Raw genomic sequence first — 24,735 nt, forward strand, 5'->3', positions numbered from 1 at the left:
TGCAGTGACCCTGAATTCTTTACCCAAGGTGTGTAAAATCCTGCACATCTTATCTTGTCGCCATCAAATCACTTGGCACTCATTTTTGGCACCCTGGCATACGTGTTTTGAGTATCACGCTTCTTGTCTGCTGTGGTGTTTTTAAACTTCATCTCTACTAGTCCCCGGTGCATAAGTTTCTGGACCCATGAAATTAGGAAAGCCACAGATTTTGACAACTTTTTCTCTACTTTCAACTTCCAAGACAGTATGGAGCTACTCGTAATTCCCGAAACTAGAAAAAGGTCGGCCTGAGTGCAAATGGGCCTCAGGACGTTTGGTACTCGAGACACTTAATACCCAAACCACTTGGTCCACAAAATGTCTCTAGATGACGTCATGAAAACATGACGTCATCAAGAAGAGGAACAAAACATTCCCTTCTCCCTCCCCGTGTTTCTTCGTCAATATTTCCCTCAATTTCCAGGGTTTTCCAGGTATTTCCAGGTAACTTTCAGTCTGAAATGCGAAAATTGTAGTAGTAGGAGGAGGAAGACATGAGGAATTGAAGTGTGTAAGGGAATGTAGTAGTAGTAGCAGTAGTAGTAATAATTATATTAGCATCATTATTAGCATTAAGGGTGTGAATGCTGTGTGTGTGTGTGTGTGTGTGTGTGTGTGTGTGTGTGTGTGTGTGTGTGTGTGTGTGTGTGTGTGTGTGTGTGTGTGTGTGTGTGTGTGTGTGTGTGTGGTGTGTGTGTGTGTGTGTGTGTGTGTTGCATCTTCTGGCCCTCCCTGTATGGGACTACCGGCCTGGTAGTGTGCCTGATTGCTGGCGTGGTGTAGAAATAAATAGATAGACTACTACTGCTACAACAACAACAACAACAACAACAACAACAACAACTATTACTACTACTACTACTACTACTACTACAGTAAAATCCCTCTCATCCGGCATTCGAGTATCCGGCAGCTTCAAGTATCCGGCACATTTTTCCCCGAGCCTTAAAATCAATAAAAAATCAATGTGTACTCATAAAATCGATTAAAATTCCCGCGCGAGGCATACTTTGTCCCCTCGCCACCAGAGCGCACTGCTTCGCGCCACCCGCGGCCCACTGCACTGTGTTTACTCAGTGACTCAGTCCCGCGTATGCACTGTTTATCGCCTGACGCCTTCATCATGCCTAAAGTTGTAGAAAAGAGGAAGCGTGTTGTGCTTACACTTAAGCAGAAGGTAGACATTTTTTAGGTAGACACATTTTATTTTATTGTTATGGTAAGATGCGTAAGTGTAGGGTGGTGATTGTGGACATAATTTCACTTCTATTCAAGTATCCGGCAACTTCTGGTATCCGGCATGTCGGCGGTCCCGTTGATGCCGGATAAGAGGTATTTTACTGTACTACTACTGTGTGTGTGTGTGTGTGTGTCTCTCTCTCTCTCTCTCTCTCTCTCTCTCTCTCTCTCTGAGTGGATTAGTGAATGTAGATTAGTGGATAAAGGACGGATGTACGAGTAGGTGGGTGTACAGAAGGGTGGATTGAGGTGGGTAGCTAGATGGGTAGATTGACTGATTTGTGAATGGGTATATTGTTGTGTGGATAGACAGGTGGATGGGTGGGTGGGTGGTTGGATACGTGAATGGGTGGATGGGTGATTTTGCGTGTGGATGGATATTTGGCTGGGTGGATAGATGAGTGAATAAATGGATGGGTAAGTGAATGGGTGTGTGTATGAAGGGATGTGTGGATGTGTAGATGCAATGATGTGTGGATAAATGGGTGGATGGGTGGATTGATATGTGGATAGAATGGTGAGTGAGTGGATGATTGGATAGATGTATAAATGGATAAGTGGGTTATTGGTATGTGTGTGGATAGATGGCTGGATGGGCGGGTCAATGAGTGGGAAGGTGGATGAGAGGGTGATTGGTTTTGTGGATAGGTGGGTAGATGGATGAGCGGGGTGGATCGATGGGCATCAGTGGTTGAATAGATGGGAGGATAAGTGGATTTGGCAGGTGGTTGAGTGGATGTGGTTGAATAAGTAGATGGATGGGTTGGTGAACATTATATTAATTTGTGCGGATCCGCATGCTGCCTTCACGAAGCCTGTAGTCCAGACGTCTGAGTATAGAGACATTTTGAGGACCAAGTGGTTTGGGTATCAAGTGTCTCGAGCACCAAACGGGCCTACTTGCACTCAGGCCGATCTGTCTTGAGGATCATCTGACCTGAGGCTAATGACCTGAGTACCATCCACCCCAGTACCAAGTAACTATCGCTTCCTAGCGGGAATACTGAGAATTGGTAACGGAACCTTTAAATTGAGACCCGTGGTGCCAAGGAACCCAGGGACACCAGTGACAGCCGCCAGCAGCAGTTCTAATACTGAAGATTATAGGGCAATCATCACATTCGTACACAAGTCTTCTACACGAGTACCAGCTCACATCTGACGTTCCGATACACTGGCGACACCTGACTCTACTAGCTAAATGCGAGAACACTGGTAGAATACTCACGCTGTCTTCTGCATTTTTCTGTCTTAATGCAGTGTGAAACTGGTGATCTGACCAAACTATAAATCCCTTTCGGACTTGAAAAGTACATTGTTTTCTTGATACAATTTTTGTATAGGTTTTTAGTGTCTTTACAAATATTATTTATTTGATGTTTTAAAGAAAACTCAATTTCACTTAGTATCGTTTACGCTAATCCCCACACCCTTTTTTTTCTCCACTTGGGGAGGTCCCATCAGTCTTAAGCTGTCCAGGGAGCGTCTGTTTTCTGGTCTTTATGATCCAGCACGTTGTAGAGTTTCCTTTGTGATTTTTGTTTCAGACTGAATGTGATGAAAAGTCTAAATAAACACATGAACTAAATAGGTAAATGTTGTCAGCGAATGTAGGTGTGGCAGGTGTGCAGGACAGGTGGGTTGTGCACCAGCTGGCGCCCCACGCCGGTGATAACGTGACACGCCTGGCTGTGGATCTCCGCGTTGCCCTCCGCCCAGACGCTCCTACTAGCATCTCTTCCTTTACCCTGTGTCTGTGGTTTAAGGTCATATCCTTCCGTGACCTCAGCTGCCTCCTGAGTTACGCTCTCAGCGCTGAGAATGACGGCGCCATCACTATCTGTAAGTACCGCCACGAGGCCGCGGCCACTTGTCCTCTGTTCGCCGATAAACTGAATGTGTGTGTGTGTGTAATAAATAAATAAATAAATAAATAAATAGATTAAATAAATAAATAAATAAATAAATGAATATATATATATATATATATGTCACGCATAATGTGGATAATTGCCTAATGTGAACATTAGGCAGTGAAATTGCCTAATCTTCATATTAGGCAATTTGTTTGCACGATGTTGACAATAGGCAACTTACTTGCTTAATGTCCACTTTAGGCATGATTTTCAAATTAGGCAAGGGTATTTTGCCTAATGTGAATTGAATGACAAACCAGTGTCTACAGTTTTGTTCGAATGTTGTTCGAAACTTTGGGTCTGTTATAGTTAGGTTAGGTTAGGTTAGGTTAGGTTAGGTTAGGTTAGGTTAGGTTAGGTTAGGTTAGGTTAGGTTAGGTTAGGTTAGGTTATTATTAGAACAAAATTTACACCAGCTGACCTAAGTGGGATCAAACAGACCCTTATAAAGTCTGAAGAGGTTCCTGATATCTGCCTATCGATGAGAACAGCAACAGCAAGAGCCACTGGTGGGCAAGGTTATACAAAGTGTCAATGTACTACTCAATGTACATCAGGAAGGTGCAGCTGCCTAAGAAAAGAAATTAAATGCAACTCGCGCTGTCACCCAGGCAGATCATGCAAAAATTTGTGATTGGACTCAACTGAACCCTGAGATCGATTGACCTATTTTACTTATACTAATATTGCATTAATTAATTATGTTTTCCTTATTCACATTGGGCAAAATTGAGCTGCATAATTTGAACAATAGGCATTTTTTGCCTAATGTTAACAATTTGTAAACTTTACGCAACCTACTTGCTTGATGTACACATTAGGCAATTTTCTGCCTAATGTTCACATTAGGCAATTGTCCACATTATGCGTAACATATATATATATATATATATATATATATATATATATATATATATATATATATATATATATATATATATATATATATATATATATATATATATATCACACAGTTGTCCGGCCAAGTGGTGTTGAAGTCTTTTACGGCAAGATAAGTGTCCGTCATGAACTGTCTGTGCGGCCCCTGTGGTGGTTCCCGATGTGCGTGGTGGTGAGGCCCCGCACTTTGGCGGTGTGGGTGGCGGGGGAGGAACAGCTACTGAACAGAAACATTCCAGCCCTTCCACTAAACGGCTTCTTGGTGCTGGGGCAAGAGCAGGACGACCTGGACAGCGGATTTGATAGCAATCAAGCCTTTGACGGACATGTAACTGGACTAACACTTTGGTCCCACGTCCTCACCTCACACCAGTTACAGGTATGGGCTGCCTGTGAAGCAACGGATGGTGCTGAGGCTTACCTCACGTGGGACAACATTATGTGGACAATACACAACGACACAGGAGGTGTGAAAAGCCACTTTGATGGTCCCTGTTATCAAAATGAGACTGCTAAGGCAAAATTAATGTTGTTTACAAATAAGATGCCTTGGTCGGAGGCACAGCAGTTTCTGCTGCATGCTGGCCTCAGTATGATAAGTCCTTACAATATGGAAGAAAGGCAACAAGTTACGGACCTGTTACAAAAATACATAGCAGAATGTACTAATGCCTATTCAGAGGGAGCTCATGTGTGGCTTGATTTTTATGAAAATGAAACCAGTAGTACTTTAAGAGATGACGATTGGATAGATATGAAACATCCGCTGAATTATACAATAAGTCAAGACGAAAAAGGAATTCTTCGTCGAGAAAATCCTTCTGAACAATTGTGCTTCGTTGGTCGATATAGGAATGTGCCAGTGGAACTCCGCTTGCAAGGCCTCTGTGACGCTGAGTCGCCACGGAACTGGAGTTTCATCATCACCTCCACAGGATCTGAGGACCACGAGAGCAGCATTTATCTGCACGGCTACGGCGATTACCACATCATGCAGAACAATTACTCATCCAGCTGGTGCCTGAGTGACGGTCGCGGCAAAAGTATTGCCTGTGCTACGTCTAGGGGTCTTCCTCTCGGGCGACACTTATGGAGAGTATTATACAACCCCTGCAAAAAGACGTTCCAGAATTCAGTACAGTTGAGCCTAAGCACATGTACCCCAGAGTACTTTACATGCCAAGACTCTTCCTGCATCCACCTGTCACGGCTGTGCAATAACGTGCTCGACTGTCAGGATGGAATAGACGAGGAGAACTGCTTCACGTGCATCAAGCCTGCGGGGTACGTGCTGGCTATCCCTCCCGTGGTGCCGGTGCAGCTAATGGTCACGGTAAGCGTCACTCGGATAGGGAGCACTAACTTGCTCACCTCAACCATCGAGCTGGACGTCACCCTGACCGTCACCTGGACTGACCACCGCTTGGAGTTCCGTCACCTACACAACAGCACCGGTACTCCTGTCATCGTGGAGGACGACAACAAGGTGAGTCACGCGAAGTGCTGCTGATAATAATTGGTACTTTTGTGAACATACCACCTGATGAGCGTGACGTGTGTGCTCGGCAGGTGTGGATGCCCACCTTTAAAGTGGAGCGAGGATCCTTGACACAGCGGGAGAAGGAGCATGGCCTTGAAATACAGAAGAAAACCAACGGCACCGTGGTGGACGGAGGTGAGGCGCTGCTGTCGTGGCACTGTTGCATTGGAATTGAGTGTTGACTGAATAATTCGAAGTCTTTAACTCTTTTACTGTTTGATAATTTCTCCTTCAGCCATTAACGACTTTTTAGACACTTGATTTTTTTATTAGATTCAACTAAATATTTCTATGGTTCAATAATAAAAGACGAAATTAACCTCTTATTCTTTCTTCTGTCTTCACTTCCTCCACGCAAACAAATTTCACAATGCAGTGAAGGTTAACAAAGAGCGTCCACAACAGTAAAACGGTTAAAGAATACAATCATGACATACACTAAAAAGTTTCTCTGACCTTCACTTCACGATTTTTTTTTTATGATAATTTTTTTCCACCTTGCACGTGTATATACAGTTTTCGTTATCTTCTTAGTTAGGGGTGCTGGAAAGTATATTTCTTCTATCCTCCTGTGGTCTTCTAGAGAGGGACTGTTTGAATGATCTGTGTGGGAATGTTTCGGATGCCACGGAGGGAATGGCCACAAGAAGAGAAAGAGAAGATGAATACAGACTCAGGATGGACAAAAAGGGAGTCATAACAAGCAAAGAATCTCATGCCTTCCAATACACCTAATCAGAGGGGAAAAAAAAAAATAAAATAAAATAAACGTACATACCTATCTTAATCCATGTTCATGCTTATATATATAACAGTACCCTCTTCTTGGCAGCTCACATCGCCTACAGTGGCACAAAGAACCCGCTGATGCTGATAATGGACCTTGACATAGTTAGCCACTGTCACTTCGACCTCAAGAGATACCCGTGGGACGTACAGGAGTGCGACGTGAGCCTGCAGGTGGGAGGCGGGCGGCGAGGAGCGGAGAGGCGGCATGTAGGATTGATCTCTCTAGATAGATAGATGGATAGATTTCAAGAAATATTTCCACGCAACTTTCCTATGCTGCACGCTTCTTCATTCTCTCCCTCCGTGCTGCTGAGGATCATGGATGGAGAGCGGCCTTCGTCTTTACTATCCCCACTTCTCCTATATCAAATTTAGTGTCCAGTTTTTCAAATTCCCGGCAGTGAGTGACTATGTAGTGAGTCACGTACTTGTTTCAGACGTTGTAGAGGAGTCGACTTATCTTAGGATGAGTCAAGGAAGCAAGATGTCGGGAAATATTGATCCTCTTCGTTCTTTCCCTCCTACGACACAGGTAATGAAGCTGTTCAAGTCCCAGGTGGAGGTGCTGGAAGACTCCCTCGTAAGGTCTTACCCGAAGAGGCTGGTGGAGTATGACATCCGCGCCTGCGAGCTGATACCGGTGGCAGGCGGCTTCGTCATCAAGCTTGTGATGGAGCGGTGCAGCGACTTTCACATCTGGACCACTTACCTCCCCACGTCACTCCTACAAGGGATTGGGTGAGAGAGAGAGAGAGAGAGAGAGAGAGAGAGAGAGAGAGAGAGAGAGAGAGAGAGAGAGAGAGATGGGTGGGGGGAAGGTAACGTGCTACAACATTCTAGATCAACTCTCACGGTAAACAAAGTCAAAGTTCACATGAGTATCTTTATCTGTGGCGACGCGGGTGAATTTAGCACCGTCTCGCCTTCAGGTACGGCACGTTGTTCCTGCCGGTGGAGCGATTCCCTGAGCGGGGCACCATGAGCCTCACCACGCTGCTAGTCTTCATTTCCCTTTACACTGACGTCTCTTCCTCGCTCCCCAACACCTCATACGTCAAGTACATCGATGTGTGGTTCGTGTACAACATTGTGTTCCTGTCCCTCATCATCGCCACGCACCTGCTGGCCTGTGGCTCCATCCACGGAACGGAGGTCGGCCCCTGGGTGGCGCCACAAGCACCAAAGGGTTCCACTGATTGTAACAGACGAGAGAATTTTATCCTCAAAGTGACTCGCATCGCCTTCGGAGTGGCGACATTCTTGTTTCTTATTGGCTACTTCATCGCCGCCATGCACTAGGAGAGACAAACCTCGAGACGTGATTTATTTTGTTATGATTCCAGTGCTAGTGAAATGAACGACTATAACGCACTAGGCAAGGATAGAAATGGTAAAAGGAGAACCACTAAGGGGCAAAACATTTGGATCACGGTACTGTTGAGTATAAAGGCGGCGGTACACTAGGCATTCTTAGTAACATGTTAGTTAATTTTGTTATTCGTTTGTGTTTTGCTATTCAAAGTAAGTAACGAGCAGTTAATTAGTTAGTTTGGCTATTTTTGCTACTTCGTCACCACCATGCATCAGGAGAGACTGGCCTCAAGGCGTGCAAGTAAATCTTTATTCCGGTTCCTGTGCTACATATTTTGTTTTATGTAAGAGAGGCTCTGGCCTAGGGCTGCAAAAACTCTTTTTCTCTCTGAGGTGCCAATCTCTAAAGAAGAGGGCCAAAAGGATTATCCAAAGGTGGAGAAGTGTCATGAACGAATACAACGCACAAAGCAAAGGCCTGAAATGATATAGAAAACACGAAGAGGCAAAACAATTGAATTAAGTTACAGCTGTTGAATATAAGCACGCATACATAAAAAAAAAAAAAAAAAACTAAGCTGTACCATCCCATCACCAACGTTAATGAACTGCAACGTGTCCCATAAACGGAAAGTTAGAAGAACCCCGCAAGGTAGAGATTGTGATCAGATGGTCATCGCTATAAATGAAAAGACTATTGTGTGATGAATGTTGCCCTTCAGAAATGTGACAGTTCGTATTTAACAACACCTAAAATAATGCAATAACTGTCTTTAAGTAAATCACTGCCATCTTTATCTCTATAGCTGATCTCTTTTCTTAGACCTTTGCTGACAACTGTTTAATGAATGATTCCAACCTTTTCCTCCTCCACCGCCACCCTCTGCCTACATTATGCTTATGATTCTCACTGAAATCCTTCATAATGATGTTTTCATCCTTGTAAGGCTTATGATCCTGATGGGGTCCTTCTTGTCGTTCTCTGTAACTGCTTCCGTGCTCGCTCCTTGCTTGCTCAAACTTTTCCGATTTTATTAATACATATTCAGTTTCCCTTCGTGTTGGAATTTTTGCATTCATTCTATTTGTTCTTAAGACCGCTCCAGTCTCTCAAACTACCGACCTGTAGCTCTGACTTCCTATCTCTGTAAACCTTTTAAGTCCGTCCTTAACGGGAATATTTTCAGTGTATCCTCTCATAACTAAGACGCCTCCGGAACGAAACTGGCCCATCTGTTTTAATCCCTCTCTTCCCACTCTCTTCTGAAGCGGCAGTTAAACCGTCTTTTACTTGTAATTTCTTTGCATCTTCATCCAGCTTCTTCCACACTTAAAAATGAATAAATGACAAAAAAAAAAAAAAAAAAGAAATGAATAGCATGTAATTTGTTTCTTTTCTCCACCTAATGGAAAGATAAGTTTTTATTAGTTTCTCCTAACACAGGAATAACCTAGATAACAATAATGACTGCGATGGTAATATATGTAACAATAAAGTAAACAATGTTACTTACCAGAAAAAAAAAAAAAATCAGACTGCAGCGAGAATCGAACTTTATTCTGTAGCAGTTCCGGCGACTGTGCACCGATTCGCTCATTTTTGCTTCAGAATGTGAAACAAGTAAGTATTGCACACTTCGCTGCGTCACCCACTCCGTCACTAGGGCACTTCATACATCCAGCATATCGGCACCAGCGTCTGTAGCCAGAAAGGTCTCCACGTGGTTCACGCAGACTTTCCATGTGTCACTGTACAGTGTTGTCATCGGGATGGATGTACAGCACAATGGGAGGAGCGTTTTAGCGTCACGAGAGTAGAACCCGCACGCTGTGATAGAGGTAGAAAACAACCTTCACCTCTAACAATGCAATTTTCACACTATATTTTCTGAACTTCTCCATTTTCACACTCATTCCCATCAGCCACGCTGGTGGCTCTCACCAAACACAAGAATATACTGCATGACACCAGTACACCTCTGTGGGATCACGATGACTAGTAATGTCAAGGTAAACACTTTCTATGGGACAACAGTCAGTCTTTAGTGACTGACTAGCCCCTGCAACAGAGGCGCCTACAAGCGGCGGAAGGAAGAAACTCAAGTTGGCGGATTGAGCTGGTTAGTGTAATAAAAACATCTACAATCTATACTATCCCCTGCATTCATATAGTACTGTTAGTATAGATTTCTTATCATAATGCATGAAAACATCAGGTGTGCAATAAAATGCGGGGAGGCTCTCATAAAAAAAAAAAAATAGTAGGATAAGAATTAGTTGTATTTGACTTTATTCTCCATTACGGCCCCTCATGTATATCCTCTGCCTGCTGGCCGTGAGTCAAGCTAGCTGGCGTGTCCGTCACAACTCTAGAACAACGGTAGTTGAGCGATAATTAAGGATGTGGACTCGGTGCTTTTCTCGTAGCGAAGCGTCATGCTGAGGTGGTGAAGCAATAAACACTCTGGGTTAAGTGAAACTTAGTGGTTTATTTACAATACTCGAACTAGTGCCATGACTACTCAGATCACAGCAGCTCGAGTCTAACACATTTTCGACGCTTCACGTAAAACTTTATGAATACAATAATCTTAAAATCATCCACAAATAATACTTACTTAAGAATAGATCAAAACTGTTATCACCTGATATGCTGGAGAAGAAACACCACACCTGAACAACTTAGAAAGTACGAATATTGCAGACGGTTTCGGTGATCGCATGTACCGTGGAGAGGATCACTGAAACTATGTGTAATAAGCCTTCTTTGTCTACTGATGTGGGTTGTCTCACTGTCAGTGATGGTACAGTCTGCTAATATGCCCTTATCCCTCCCTGTCGGGTCAGTGCCGCAGTAACAGTGGTAACAAAAAGTAATGACTTTCAGTTATGAATGTTACCTTTGCGGAGCACACTTCAACACTTACAAAAATAATTCCAACACGGAATACACACACACACACACACACACACACACACACACACACACACACACACACACTTTAAAATAAATACGTAGAACGAGTGTCTATTTCTAAAAAAATGTTTGTCTTTTCTAACAAAATTATCATAAATATATAAAATAAAGCTTACGTATCTATCACAAGGTTGATATCACATAATACACTTCCACATTCTTACCCTTTCAGGTCATTCTTCATACTCTTCCACGGCTTTTCCCTGGAATACTTGTTTGTTCTCAAGGTGGAATAGGAACGGTTACACGAATGTAAGAACGTTCCACAGAAGTGAGACACTTTTCTTGTGCAAAGATAAGAGAGAAAAGCCTCATTCTACGCTTCTGTACGTAAAGTGACAAAACTTTACTTGAGAAACAATCTAAAGTCACATATTCGTCACTGTGCATATGGAAGATCCTTAAGGAGTCACCAGGCGGATGCAGGACCTACACCCTGTACAGGACCCTTCTTGCCCCGTTCTCCATGAGGTGATTGCTGCTGGGCTTGGCAGTGTCGGCGGGGTCAGTGGTGCTGGATAGCAGCCGGACGAAGGGCCCGTCTGCTTTCCGTGCCAGCACCTGTGGGTCACCGTCCTCCGCCAGCTGCCCGTCCTCCAGCACCAACACTCGGGGCAGCGTCATGAGGCTCTTCCGTCCGTGCTGTAGACAAGACAAGCCAGCATTACACAAGGCCGGGAGATTCCTTCATATATGCGAGGACTCACTGATAACACGTTCTTTCAGGCATGTACTCGTATGTACCTAATAAAGTGTACTCACAGCAATGGTGATGACAGTGGCGTGTGCGGCGGCATGTGTGAGGGCATGGTGAAGCGCCGCCTCGGTGGGTGGATCAAGGGCGGAAGTGGCCTCGTCTAGGATAAGCAGGGAGGAGCGGCGCAGCAACGCTCGGGCCACGCAGAACAACTGTCTTTGGCCCACACTGAAGTTGGCCCCTCCCTCCACCACCTCGCTATCTGCCAATTGCCAATCAGGAAGACTTCAGTCAGTTTCCAGTAGCACTGGTTCCACAACACCAGCCTGCCCCTTATCTACATTTAATGTCCTTACAACTTGCGTAATTACAACTTACTACTTAGAGTCCAACCGCAATTAAGACATTTTACCATTTCTGCAAAGGGAACAGGTGCTGATAATACAAGGCCTTATTTAGACATTTACTGACACCTGCTGTAGTACCTCACGATGAACACAATGCTGCAAAACACGGAGCTCTCCAGTGAATCATTTACAAGTAATGAATCTTACCAAGGCCGGCGGGGAGGGCAGACACAAGGTCCTTCAGCTGCACAGCCTCCAGCGCGCGCCACACCTGATGCTCCGTGGCCTGGCCCAGGGGATCACAGTTAAACCTGCAGGGATCCTTGCGTCACTTACACTTCCTCATTCACAAAGCGTTAGTTGCTGTTTTTCCTTTTGTTTTTACTTTGGAAATATAAATGTTATCCTCGATACTTTTCAAGCCTGATAAAGTTAGATAAAAAAAAAAAAAAGATGAAAGAATTTTTTTTCTAATCGTGTTGTGGATGAATGGAATAGACACAGCAATCGGGTTCTTAGTGCCGAATCGTTAGGGAGCTTCAAAGGAAGTTTATTTTTTAGTAGATAGTTTTATGAATGAGGATGACAGGTGTAAATCAGTAGGTATGCTTCATGCAAGGACTGCTACGTGTATGCCTGATGGCTTCTTGCAGCTTCCTTTATTTTCTTACGTTCTTAAACTTTGTGCTGCGGTTACAGAAACAATAGCACTATATAATAACAACGAACATCTCTCTCTCTCTCTCTCTCTCTCTCTCTCTCTCTCTCTCTCTCTCTCTCTCTCTCTCTCTCTCTCGTTATATGCATGCTACTATAACTTAATCAATCCAATAAACTCATCTCCCATCTCCCTCATTACCAGTCCTTTACCATACCTGACAGTGCCACAGAAGAGCTGGGAGTCCTGAGGGATGAGGGAGGTCGAGGCGCGCAGAATGTGAAGGGGCACATGGCGGAGGTCGGTGCCATCAATCAGAACGGAGCCTCGCGTTGCCCTCACCACCCGAAGGAGAGCGAGTGCCAGTGTGCTCTTCCCGCTACCGGTTCGTCCGCAAATCCCGACCTTGGTGGCGGGAGTGGTGATGTTAATAGCTACGTAGATTGTTTGTAGCAGCATCAGTAACGGTAGTAGTTGTAAAAGGAGGAGGAAGAGAAGGAGAAGGAGGAAGAGTAGATATAGTAGTAATAGAAGTAGTAGTAGTAGTAGTAGTAGTGGTAGTAGTAGTAGTAGTAGGAACACACTTATCCTATACCCAAACAACTAACAACACTCATTCCTAGCATCCTATCCTCCATTCACAAACACCCCATACCCCCAACCACAGCTTCCTCTCATAACATCTAATTTCTGAACTCCAAACACACAAATAAGCCAAAACACCCTAGTTATTATGAACTGCAACACTACACCAAGTGACATAAAATAGACAAATGAGTGGATTATGGTGGTGAGAAAATGAAAGATGAAGCAGGTCTTTATTTCTCTTACATTTCAACAGTGAGCCTTCCTCAGCGGTAAGAACCTAAGAGAAATAGAAATCTGCTTCCTCCTGTCCACCCAAAGTCCTAACAAAACCTCATGTCGCTCCACACCTTCTCTCCGGGCCTGATGACGAAGTTGAGGCCGCTCAAGACGATAGGGCGGCTCGGGTTATGTCTCAGAGTCACGTTGCGGAACTCGACTTGTCCCTCCAGTGGCCAGCCCGGAGGTAACCCAGAGGCGACCTGACCTGATCGCCATGACTTGAAGCTGATCTGGCTGGGGCGGCGGCGGTAGCGCTGAGCTGACTCTGCGACAGAGAAAAGGGGGAGTCGCAATGGTTAATGAATGTGTCCTGGTTTGTAGAATGTTGTTTGTTTTCTTTACTGTGGATTTGTGTCACGTCTTTTTTTTTTAACGTTTCGAAGCTTCACCTCCGTTACTGCTAACTGCTCTAGTGAAAGTTTTTTTGTGAGGTTTCCAAGGGTGTTTTAATGATTCTGGTGATGGTTTAACGAGGATTCTGCATCATTAATAGGGAAAAAATAGCCAAAGAGCTACGAGAACTTGACTCATCATCTCTGTGGTCTTTGAAAAATAATCTTTATAAAAGTCCTAAGCCCCGATTTTCTCGTCAGTCTGTTCCTTTGTGTAATGTTTCAAGTTTCTTCCCTATATTTGGTGATGAATACTTTAACTTTTGTAATTGTTTCATACGGTTTTGCTAGACTGATTATATCCAGTTGATTAAATCCGATTCTCTTTCCTCTTCCTCCTTTCACAATTTAATCAATCAATTCTCCTCCTCCTCCTCCTCCTCTTTTTGTTCATTTCCATTTTGTTCCGATACTCACCAACATCATCAGCAAAACCAGGGTGACTTTTGCTTTTCCTTTGATCATCATCTTCGTCCTCATCATCCTCGCCTTCGTCGTGGTGGTCGTCGTCCTCCTCGGCGGGTAGACTGGCGTAGTGGTGCACCCTCTCCACGGCACACAGGCCCATTTCGGTGTCTGCCAGGAACCGAACCACCCAGTTGAGGTAGACGGGCACCAAAAGAGTGTAGTTAATGGCCAGACCCACCATGTCAGGCGTGAGTCGCGGCGTCAGGCCAGTCGCCGAGCCCAGTAAGGAGGCGGCGGTGGCGCAGAACACAATGATCCCGCCGATGTAGTCCTGCAGGGGAGATCAGAGGTTATTGTACACACACACACACACACACACACACACACACACACACACACACACACACACACATACACTTGCTCGTTAGTCTTCTTAAATCAAGTCCTCCTTCCCCCCACCAAAAAAAAAAAAAAAAAAAAAATCAACAACATATTGAGTCCCTGAAAAATATATAACATTCGCTTGAAGATAAACCATTCAGAGCACTACATCAACGCCCTCCTAGGTCGGACATACGTCAATTCCTCACCAAGCAAATCCCAAGCCAGCGATTGCCAGCGTGCAGAAGAATAAAGGCCGCCAGGTGGGTGTCCAAACGATGGAGGAACACCTGCTGGAACCTTCGCTCCTGCCCGTAGGCGCGCACCACGCAGGCACCACTCACACTCTCCCCCAGGTGGCTGAGCAGCGGTGAGCGGGATAGGCTCTCCAGGCGCTTCAGCTCCCTGTCCAGAGGATAAAGGGAGGGCTGGGTTTAGGTCAAGGGCAAATTCTGTTGTCCTGAACCTAACTGAAGGGAGAACTTGGGTTATGAAACAGATGAAAATACGATGTGACACCTATACCACACACACACACACACAAAAAAAAAAAAAAAAAAAAAATAAATAAATAAAAGAAATAAATAAATAAAAAAATAAATAAAAAAATAAAATAAACAAAATAAATAAATAAATAAAAGTAAATAAATAAAAATTAATAAAAAAATAAATAAAATAAATAGATAAATAAATAAATAAAATGCAACAAAGCAACAACAACAACAACAACAACAACAATAAAAAAAAGACAGCTGGCAAGAGAACTGCAATTTCATAAAACAACTGCACATACACACGTACAAAAAAAAAAAAAAAAGATGCAACACCTGTACCACATAAAAAGAAATAAGTAGATGCAATGAAAAAATACTCCTTAAAAAAAAAAAGAAAAAAAAAACAGCGGGATGAACTTCACTGAAAAGGAAACCTGAGGGAGTATAGAACAATGCACTCCAAACGCTGTGTTGGTGTCAGGCTAATAATCTCAATAGAGACCCGACAATTTATCGCTGACGTGTGGAAAATGACAACAAATTATTCAGTCAGGAAACAAGAAACGGCGGCTCGGGTTCTGGGAAAAGGAGTCATTCTGGTACAACACGACGCCACACGATGGAGAAGTCAGCAAAGCGAACACAGCTGTTTATGGCACGTGTTAGAATTATGACCTAAACAGGCACTTAATTTTGCTCGTATTGGTGAGCTGATTCAAGAGTCAACACCGACGCCCTTACTGTTATTACTATTTACTATTATCATTTACTATTATTACTACTTACTATTATTACTACTATTATATTACTATTTCCAAGTATTTCAGTAGCTGCTGGCAATTCTACACCGAACATAAATTCAGCTCAAGAAAGTCTTTATGATACCTGAATCTTCTTTATCATCATCATTATTATCTTTTCATTTTTTGTTTTACTTTATCTTACGCAGCAGTTTTGAAAATACGCAACTTTTTCCATGCAATTAGTGTCCTTCAAAACTATCACGTACACTCAACTTCCCAAGCAGATGATGTCATGTTAGGATCGAAATAATCTCACCAGCCTTTCATTTTCCCTGTGTGTGTGTGTGTGTGTGTGTACCTTGAGGAGCAGCGGAAGAACTTCTGAACAGCGTAGTAGAGGAGGAAGATGGGCAGGGCGGCGGCGAGGAAGGCATGCGTGACGATGGCGTTGACGAGGACAGCAGAGGTCACCAGCAGCACGAAGAACAGCAAGTGGGTGACTGACCGCGCTAACTCCTGGAAAACACATTGTAGTGTCAGATCACTACTGCCACCACCACCACCTCTACTATTACTACTACTACTACTACTACTAACAAATATAAGTCATACTGTGGCTGACCTTTCATCATGAAGTACATTTTGCATAGGAGATTTTCCCATACTGAAAGGAATGGAAATATGATTGGTGTTCTATTCTCTTATAATTTACATAAAATGAATAAAAAAAGAAACCTACTCCTCACTAGTTCTCCGCTGACTGATTTACTATCTTTCTGTTGCTCGCTGATCTGGTGAGACGGAATTGCAGTGACATACGAAATTTATTCAGCTATTGAAAGGTGACAAAGTACGGCAATTTATGAAGATGTGGTGTTATTTCACTAAAGCAGCACACATCCTCACGCTATAATCACATGCATATGATATCAGTTGGCCAGTGGTGGAATGATACTCCACTTTGCCACGAGTCATTAGTGTGTGTATACAGCGGCGATGCGAGGACCCTTGCTTTGTTATTTGTTTTTTAACCTATCAATTATACGAATTAGAGTTTCCGGTAGCGAGTGGGAAGATAAACAAGAAGGTGAAAAGACAAAGGGCCACTAAATATAATCGTTTCGAGGACGTGAAAAGTAAGTTTGAAATTATACATCCAGTGAGTGCACTAACAGGTAAAAGCCATTAGAAAGGAATGATACTCAGAGTAGTTAGAGGCAAAGGCAACAATTACTGTGGTGAGGAGAAAGCATGTTTGTATGATTGATCACTCGCTATTTTACCTGCACGATAAATTACACGTCGAAAGTAACAAAGAGCTTTCTGCATCTCAGAAGTAATTTGTGCTAACTGAAGTCATGGTTGAAAAAGGAACACAAAACGTGCATAATTTGATAAAAAAAAAAAAAAAAGTTAAAGGAAAAAAATCACACACTGCTTTCAGACTTGAAGAAAGATGGATGGCCTGCGGACGTGAGGTCTCGGTATACATGTTCAAGTAAATATTTGCACACAACTGGACCCTTGAGGAATGGACACTTCACAATGATAACTCCTTTACTACAAAACCATTACCTCCCATTACTGCCAAATCTAATCTGAAGCAGTCACGTCCCAATTACAGCAACATAAAAACACAAGGAAATAAGGAAAGCTACAGGAAGCCGTCCATACAAATAACACACTCACTCACCTTATCTATCATGGCAGTGTCGGTGGTGACGCGGTTAAGGAGTCTGCCGGCGGGCGTGTCATCCAGAAACCTCGGGGCAGCCTTCACTAGGGCGCCCAGCATGCCTTGGTGGAGGTTCCTACGTCCTCGCCCCGCCGCCAGCTGCCCCAGGAGGTTGGTGGATAGGGACAGCACCACGGAGATACCGGACAGTATGGCGTAGATGTGATAATAGGAACGCATCTGTGGGAAGGAAGGAAGGTTGATAATGCCAGTGGTGATGATAAGGATGATAATGGTTCGTAGTAGTAGTAGTAGTAGTAGTAGTAGTAGTAGTAGTAGTAGTAGTAGTAGTAGTAGTAGTAGTTGTTGTTGTTGTTGTTGTTGTTGTTGTTGTTGTTGTTGTTGTTATTATTGTTGTTGATGTTGTAGTAGTGATGAAAGATTCAGACCTCCACCCCCGCTATTATTATTATTATTATTATTATTATTATTATTATTATTATTATTATTATTATTATTATTATTATTATTATTATTATTATAATAATAAAAATAATAATAATTATTATTATTCCTCCTCCTCCTCCTCCTCCATCATCATCATCATCATCATCATCGCCATCATCTTTTTCCTCTTCTTCTTCTTCTTCTTCTTCTTCTTCTTCTTATTATTATTATTATTATTATTATTATCATCATCATCTTCATCATTATCATCATTATCATCATTATCATCATCATCATCATCACCGCCACCACCACCACCATCATCATTAACAATACAGTAATGGATATCACGGTAAGCTACAAAGAAAATTTCACGGCTCAAAACAAATACACTTGCAACACAAATTTTCTCAGGTTTCCGTATCTCTCTAGTCAACATAATTACATAGTTTCCATCACTACAGCGTACTAAGAGTGAAGACGAGAGAACCCAGAGCTTTAGCCGAGGTCTCACACCCTGTCGTCTATAGGAAGAGATATTTGAACTTACCAGGAGGGACTTGAGTTGAGTCAGATTTGAAATAGAGTCTGCACGAAGCACACTCCCTCTAGCACACGACCAGTAAGCGTCACGCCAGAGACCAGCACCACTTACCGTCCTCTCTACGAATTCCTGCATCGCCTCCTCGCTGGTCTCGTTTGCCTGTCTTGTCTCTTCCCAGCGACTCGCCTCCCCAGTCCAGCGTCCCAGCCAGAAGTCCAGCAGCACGCTCACTCCTGCAGGGGGAGAGGAAAGGAGCTGCAGGTCGTCCTTATGTTAATCTGATCCTTTTCTTTTTGTGTTGTCTTAATCTCTGTTGTCTCCGTCTTACGTTAATCTGATCCTCTTCTTTTTGTTTGAGATTCTACTGTACTTTGCATTTTCTGGTCTAAATGACGGATTGAGGAGTTCTTTTTTTTTTTTTTAGGGTTAATTAAAAGATCCATTTGAGAATGACCTCACTTGGCTTCAAAGTAAAGAAAATAATGTTAATCTAATCTAATCTTCTTCTATTTCTATTTGTACGGAATCCTATTTTGCATTTTCTGGTTTAAATGACGGGCTGGGGAGCTTTTTCGGGGTTAATTAAAAGTTCACATATAAATTTCCTCTCATTGATATAAATAAAGAGGATACGAATTAATTTCTTTTATAACTATTGCATATGTTTACTTCAATATATTTTTTTCTATTTTTGTGGCTCGTTTCACGTGAACTAATTTTGTTTCTTACTGGGATTTAAAAAGACGTTTCCATGTCTCTAGTGAGAGTTTAACAAGGCTCCTACATCATCAGAGGGGGAAGGAACACCCATGACAACGCAGTTAACCCTCTCTGCCACTTTCGAAAAACAGCCCTGATGAAAGAGCGAAGCCTTCATGAAGAGTCCTCACCTTGACCAGCCAGGGCACACAGCAGGTACGCCAGTCCTAAGCTCACCCCGCAGGCTCTCAGGTACACTAGGTAATTCCAGGCGGAGGATACACTTCTGCCTCTCTCCTCCTGCTCCTCCTCCACTAACTTCCCATCTTCTTCCACCTCCTCCTCGACGGGTACCTCCTCCTCCAGCTCCAGGTCCTCTTCCAAGGCTGTAGAAGGCGCGAAGAGGCGACCCAAGTTCCATTTTTCGTTCTGAGTGTTGCTCGTACGCCGCATTGACCTGCTGGGAAGGCACCGATGGAAGGAAGATTCAAGTTACTGCGGTAAAAGTCGTGAGGTAAGTTGGGAACAGAGTTTAGAGGATGGAAGCCGATGTTTAGTGAGAGAAAGTTGAAGTTTAGAGGGAAAAGGTTGGATTTTAGAGGAAGGAAGTCGACGTTTTGAGAAAGGAAAGGGAAGGTCAGAGGAAAGTTGTCGTAGTTTAAAGGAAGTCGATGTTTAGAGGATGGATGTCCATGCTTATAGGAAGAAAATCGAAATTACAAGAATGGGGCGTTGAAATTCGAGAGAGAGAGAGAGAGAGAGAGAGAGAGAGAGAGAGAGAGAGAGAGAGAGAGAGAGAGAGAGAGAGAGAGAGAGAGAGAGAGAGAGAGAGAGAGAGAGAGAGAACGTATAACCAAACCCCTTCAACCCGAATTACTTCTTACCTAAGGGACGCGGAGGAGAGAAGCCGGCTGAGGAGAGGCTGGGCTGGAGGGCGAGGCCGTGTCGGAGCAGGGCGTGGCTGGGGAGGCAGACTGAGGGCGTGACGAGGAACCTGCCTCACGCGCTCCACCTGGGACGACTTGCGGCCAAATGCTGGAGCGCTTGACTTGATGCTGGAGAGGAGAAGAAAAAGAAGAATGATGACATACGCGTGTGTTGATAATGGTGATGATTAGACTAAGATGATGTTGATGGTGGTGATGTTGATGTTGTAATGATGACGATGATAATAATAATAACAAGAATATGAATAAGAGTAGGGAGAAGAGCAGGAACGAAAAAAAAAAATGAAGGAAAGAAAGAGTACAAAGAGGAGGTAAACGAGGAGGAGGAGGAGGAGGAGGAGGAGGAGGAAGAGGAGAGAGAGAGAGAGAGAGAGAGAGAGAGAGAGAGAGAGAGAGAGAGAGAGAGAGAGAGAGAGAGAGAGAGAGAGAGAGAGAGAGAGAGAGAGAGAGAGAGAGAGCGCACACACACACACACACACACACACACACAGTGGATACATAATTATGAAAGCTGAACATCTGGGAGCGAAGAAAAAAAATCAGAGATAATTTAAAAAAAAGAGGAAAAAAAAAAACATTTTATTTTAAGGATGCAGCGGATATATCTGTGCCTGAAAAAAAAAAAGATTACTCACTATCATTATTCATCACCATCCACTACTCAAAGACTCACCGGAAGAGCTGAAGCTTATTAGAGGTGGAGGTGGTGGAGGAGGAGGGGTGAAGGAGAGGGTGAGGCGGCAGGAGCGGCGTGAGGGCAGGCGGCAGGTAGACATACTCATCTCCAGGCAGGAGGGCGCTGTGGGGCACCTCTCTGTTCATGCTGTACTGCCGCGCCGCCCTGCTATGGCCGCCCCCCAGGTAGTCTTCGTGGTCCTCGGCGTTGTGCTGGGCAGGGAAGGCAAAGAGGAGTTTGGTACATTAGATGAGTGAGTGGCTCGCTCGCTCTCTCTCTCTCTCTCTCTCTCTCTCTCTCTCCGGTCCGGCTACTCACCTCGTCAGCACTGCCCCGTCGTGATCCCTTTCTGGAGTTATTCCGCAGCGCCAGGCGGGACACGAGCCTCACCAAAGCCCACCTCTCCCTGGCCGTGCGCCCCTCGCCCCCTGCTCCCTCCGGCGTGCCCTGCTTCCCTTGCTTGTCGCTCCCGCCGCCCCACCTCTGCCACAGCTCCGGCGCCATCCGAGACACCTCTAAAGGACTTCCCTGGACTGAGATTCGCCCTCCTTCCAAGTAAATGATCTGCAGAGGGAGAGAGAGGTGGTGAAGTGGTGTGTATTTGTGTTGGCATTGCTACTTCTATTTTAGGATAGAAGGAATGGATGGGGTGGAGAGCGTTAAGTTAAAGTTAAAGGCCTGAACGTTTTGGTAAGTTGTGTTAGTGTTCATGTTTTGCAAATGTAAGATTGATGTGGTGGTGTTGTCGGTGTTTATGTTTAACTAAGCTAAGTCTTCTTGTAATGGTGTTCCGGATAATACAAGTAGCGTGTTTCTCGTTAAGCCTGCGTAGAGTGGAAGGGTAGAGTAGTGAGTCAAGCACGCGTCTCTTAGCTTGTCATGGATTAAGTAAAGGGGCATTCTTTGCAAGTGTGCGCCATGAGACTGCGCCAGAGTGTGCACAAGATTAACCTAAGATTAGGGAAATGTACAAGTATGACTGATGCCTTCATTGTATTGTTATAGAAAACAAAAGAGAGAAGAAAAATAGTTGCAATAAGAAAGTAATGAATCTCTATCACAAAGAGGCAAATATGAGGATAACACCGATAAAAAAGAAAAAGACAAATGAGAGCACATGTTCACTTTGAAAATAAAACAAATGTAGTTGATGGCAAATGCATAAAAAAGCAGTTCATAAAAGGCATAACAGTAAAAATAAAAAATAAAAAAAAGAAAAAACAATAAGGAAGTCTCAAAGAGCCTTGTGCTTGTACGTAGACAAGTGCACGGAGGAACGAAAACACACCGTGCTTGCGTGCATTAAGAAGCGAGAACAAGACCCTGGCGAGAGCGATGCATCCATGCGTGAGTGCCTGTTAGTTAGAAAATGTGCGTACGTTTATGTACACTGAACGTGCATGCATGGTAAGACGAGAAGGACTGCTCGGGAGGCTTGACCTTCTGGGCGCGGCGGGAGAAGTGTGTAAGGTGTGTGGCGAGGATAACAGTGCGACGTCGGCGGAGCAGCAGCCCCAGCACCCCTTCCTCCCACACACGGCCAGCCACGCCGGAGTCCAGCGCGGAGAAGGGAGAGTCCTGGCCAAAGAAAGGGCATGGGTGTTTGAGAGAGGGAGGGGGGAAAAGTGGAATGAAACAGGACAAATAAGAGAGGTGTGAGGACGAGGGAGAGGCAGTGGGAAAAGTGACAGATGGAAGAAAAAAAGACGGGAAAACAGAGAAGGGAAAAATAGAAGCAAAACAAAGGAAATCGCAGATGGGAAGGAATGGATGGATATAAATGAGAGAGAGTGCAAGAAAAGAGGCAGCAACAAGAATATGAGGAAGACAAAGGAAATGATTACAAACATACATGAATATATAGTGAACGAAGGACACAAGAACTCATAAATTACAAGTAGATGCAACAACTCACCAGGATGACCGTGCGCGCGTCGCTGTAGAGAGCTCGAGCCAGGGCCACACGTTGACGCTGGCCGCCTGACAAGCTGATGCCCCGCTCGCCTATTTCCGTCAGGTCCCTGTTGGTGAAACCGCCATCACCACGTCAAAGATTGTTAGCATTTCAAACTTATGTAAGAACGAGTGGAAAGACGGAACGGGAACTCAAGTTAAAGGAGTACGGGTTTACTGGTGTAATTTGGAATTCTCTGCCTGTTTCTGTCAAGGCTATTAGCGTTTTTCAATTTACAGTATGTGAGAACGAGTGAGAAGATTGGAGAACTCAAGTTGAAGTAGGAGTAAGGGTATACTGGTGAACTCTGGAATTCTCTGCATGTTTGTGTTGAACTGTTTCAAGAGAGGAGCATCAAGACAACCTCCGGAACTAAAGTGGCCAGCTCGTTTTGAATTATAGACTTTTTTCTGAGACAATCATGAAGAACGCTATTTTTTTGCTTTGTTTTGTCAGCATAACTGATGTAACTGCACACACCACCATCATCATCATCATTAGTTGTCCTCTTCCTTCTCCTTTTCACCATCACACACTACCACCATCACCAATACCAGCCTTCACTACTCACTATGCCTCTTGCACCTCAACACTTCACAGCTCATCCTTACAACGTCACACCACATCATTCCCTTGGGCACCCTTTCAGTCCTGTCCTCTCACCTGTCAACTGCTATACTTTCATTAACACTCGTCTCTCTCCTTCTACTCACCCCTGCGGCAAGATCTTGACGTCAGGGTGGAGGGCGCAGGCGGTGAGGACTCTGTTGTAGCGCCGAGCCAGGTAGCGGCGGCCGAAGAGAATGTTGTCTCGCAAGGAAGCGTTCTGGAGCCACGGCTGCTGAGGTGCGTACGCCACGGACATCTCTCTGGTGGGGGAAAATTTTTAGTCGGGGTGAATGATGTAGATAGATAGAAAGATAGATAGATAGACAGATAGATAGATAGATAGATAGACTGATAGATAGATAGGTAGGTAGGTAGGTGGGTAGATAAAGAGATAGGTTGATTGATTTAATCATGGATAAATAGATAGAATGAGTGAATGGATGAGAGAGAGAGAGAGAGAGAGAGAGAGAATTTACAGTTTCGTGGAAGTGAGAAAACGTAGAGCTAACACATACACACACACATACACACACACACACACACAGTCAGAAAATAGGTGGTCAATTTTGCATTTTCTATGCTACGGAACTATTTCAGAGACTTTAGTATAAAAAAAAAAAATATGTAAAAACGTTGCAAATGATTAAGGAAAAATTATCAACGATTAAAGGTATAAGAAGTTCAAAAGAAAACGAGAAAGGGGACACGAATTTCATTACACAATAACAAACACACCATACCACACCTTACCTAACACCTTCCCTCTGCAACACAGCACAGCACACTCTGCCTCCGCCTAACCCAGCCACTCACACACCCACACTCACCCGTACCACCGCAGCTGTCCTCTCACGGTGCAGAGTTCTCCCAGCAGCGCCAGCAGGAAGGATGTCTTTCCGGCTCCCACAGCACCCAGCACCACAGTGAGTCCTCCTGAGGGAGAGAGCATTCTTTACATGAGGAACTAGAAGGATGAGAAACAAGAGGAGTAGGAGAAAGCGTGAGATTAATAAAGCACCGACAATGAAGACGAAAACAATGGCGCAGAGAATTTTAAAGAATATCAAACGAAGGAGGAGGAGGAGGAGGAGGAGGAGGAGGAGGAGGAGAAGGAGGAGGAGGAGGAGGAGGTGGAGAAGAGAAGGAGGAGGAGGAGGAAAAGGGGAAGGGGGAAGGAGGAAAGACAACGAAAGCGCAAATCATTAAGAGGATCTTTTATAAACCATTTCTCCTCTGCGCTTCAAAGAGACTTCAGAAACAGCAGGCAACTGTAACCGAGGAAAATCTCACCTGTGGGCACCTGAGCACTGATGTCCTCGAGAGCTGGGTAGCGACCGAGAGGAGGCCACGCAAAGCTGCCACACTGGATGCTCACTGCCGCTTGTCGCCTCTCGTCAGCCGTTACCAGCCCCTCACCTGATAACAAAGGTAATAGCCGTCATGATTAACTCTTCATTAAGTTTACATATATAACCATTAAGTA

At 44.2% G+C, this 24,735-nt stretch overlaps 2 protein-coding genes across 4 annotated transcripts in view; one reads left to right on the forward strand and one right to left on the reverse strand.

Annotated features, from left to right (window-relative positions):
* The first annotated feature begins 2,794 nt into the window (after positions 1-2,794).
* On the forward strand, positions 2,795-9,089 carry LOC135107199 (uncharacterized). Its single transcript, XM_064016871.1, has 6 exons — positions 2,795-3,123; positions 4,172-5,583; positions 5,667-5,772; positions 6,470-6,597; positions 6,959-7,164; positions 7,356-9,089. The coding sequence occupies exons 1-6, from the start codon at positions 2,877-2,879 to the stop codon at positions 7,723-7,725; spliced, it is 2,469 nt and encodes an 822-aa protein (XP_063872941.1). The 5' UTR covers positions 2,795-2,876; the 3' UTR covers positions 7,726-9,089.
* Positions 9,090-10,206: 1,117 nt separating this feature from the next.
* LOC135107422 (ATP-binding cassette sub-family C member 9-like) overlaps positions 10,207-24,735 on the reverse strand; it is a 38,455-nt gene continuing 23,926 nt past the window's right edge. For 2 of the 3 annotated variants that reach the window (XM_064017266.1, XM_064017267.1), the window contains 19 exons: positions 24,543-24,670; positions 24,080-24,185; positions 23,357-23,512; positions 22,605-22,710; positions 22,130-22,267; positions 21,008-21,253; positions 20,687-20,901; positions 19,951-20,121; positions 19,258-19,526; positions 18,479-18,600; positions 17,395-17,616; positions 16,060-16,217; positions 14,674-14,869; positions 14,093-14,414; positions 13,352-13,548; positions 12,634-12,821; positions 11,966-12,069; positions 11,477-11,673; positions 10,207-11,356 (listed from right to left, as the gene is read on the reverse strand). In XM_064017266.1, coding sequence (XP_063873336.1) covers positions 11,144-11,356; positions 11,477-11,673; positions 11,966-12,069; positions 12,634-12,821; positions 13,352-13,548; positions 14,093-14,414; positions 14,674-14,869; positions 16,060-16,217; positions 17,395-17,616; positions 18,479-18,600; positions 19,258-19,526; positions 19,951-20,121; positions 20,687-20,901; positions 21,008-21,253; positions 22,130-22,267; positions 22,605-22,710; positions 23,357-23,512; positions 24,080-24,185; positions 24,543-24,670 — 3,454 coding nt within the window. In that variant the 3' untranslated portion in view covers positions 10,207-11,143. The remainder of the gene's footprint in view (positions 11,357-11,476; positions 11,674-11,965; positions 12,070-12,633; positions 12,822-13,351; positions 13,549-14,092; positions 14,415-14,673; positions 14,870-16,059; positions 16,218-17,394; positions 17,617-18,478; positions 18,601-19,257; positions 19,527-19,950; positions 20,122-20,686; positions 20,902-21,007; positions 21,254-22,129; positions 22,268-22,604; positions 22,711-23,356; positions 23,513-24,079; positions 24,186-24,542; positions 24,671-24,735) is intronic. The other variant, XM_064017268.1, reaches the window with a different exon arrangement.

The sequence above is a fragment of the Scylla paramamosain genome, chromosome 15, assembly GCF_035594125.1.
Source record: "Scylla paramamosain isolate STU-SP2022 chromosome 15, ASM3559412v1, whole genome shotgun sequence".
NCBI classification, from domain to species: Eukaryota; Metazoa; Arthropoda; class Malacostraca; order Decapoda; family Portunidae; genus Scylla; species Scylla paramamosain.

Excerpts from the sequence above, each read along its gene's own strand:
- LOC135107199 (XM_064016871.1), top strand. The coding sequence starts at position 2,877 with ATGTTGTCAGCGAATGTAGGTGTGGCAGGTGTGCAGGACAGGTGGGTT. Across the intron at positions 3,124-4,171 it reads TGACGGCGCCATCACTATCT|TTGTCCGGCCAAGTGGTGTT; the intron begins GTAAGTACCGCC and ends TATATCACACAG. Across the intron at positions 6,598-6,958 it reads AGTGCGACGTGAGCCTGCAG|GTAATGAAGCTGTTCAAGTC; the intron begins GTGGGAGGCGGG and ends CCTACGACACAG.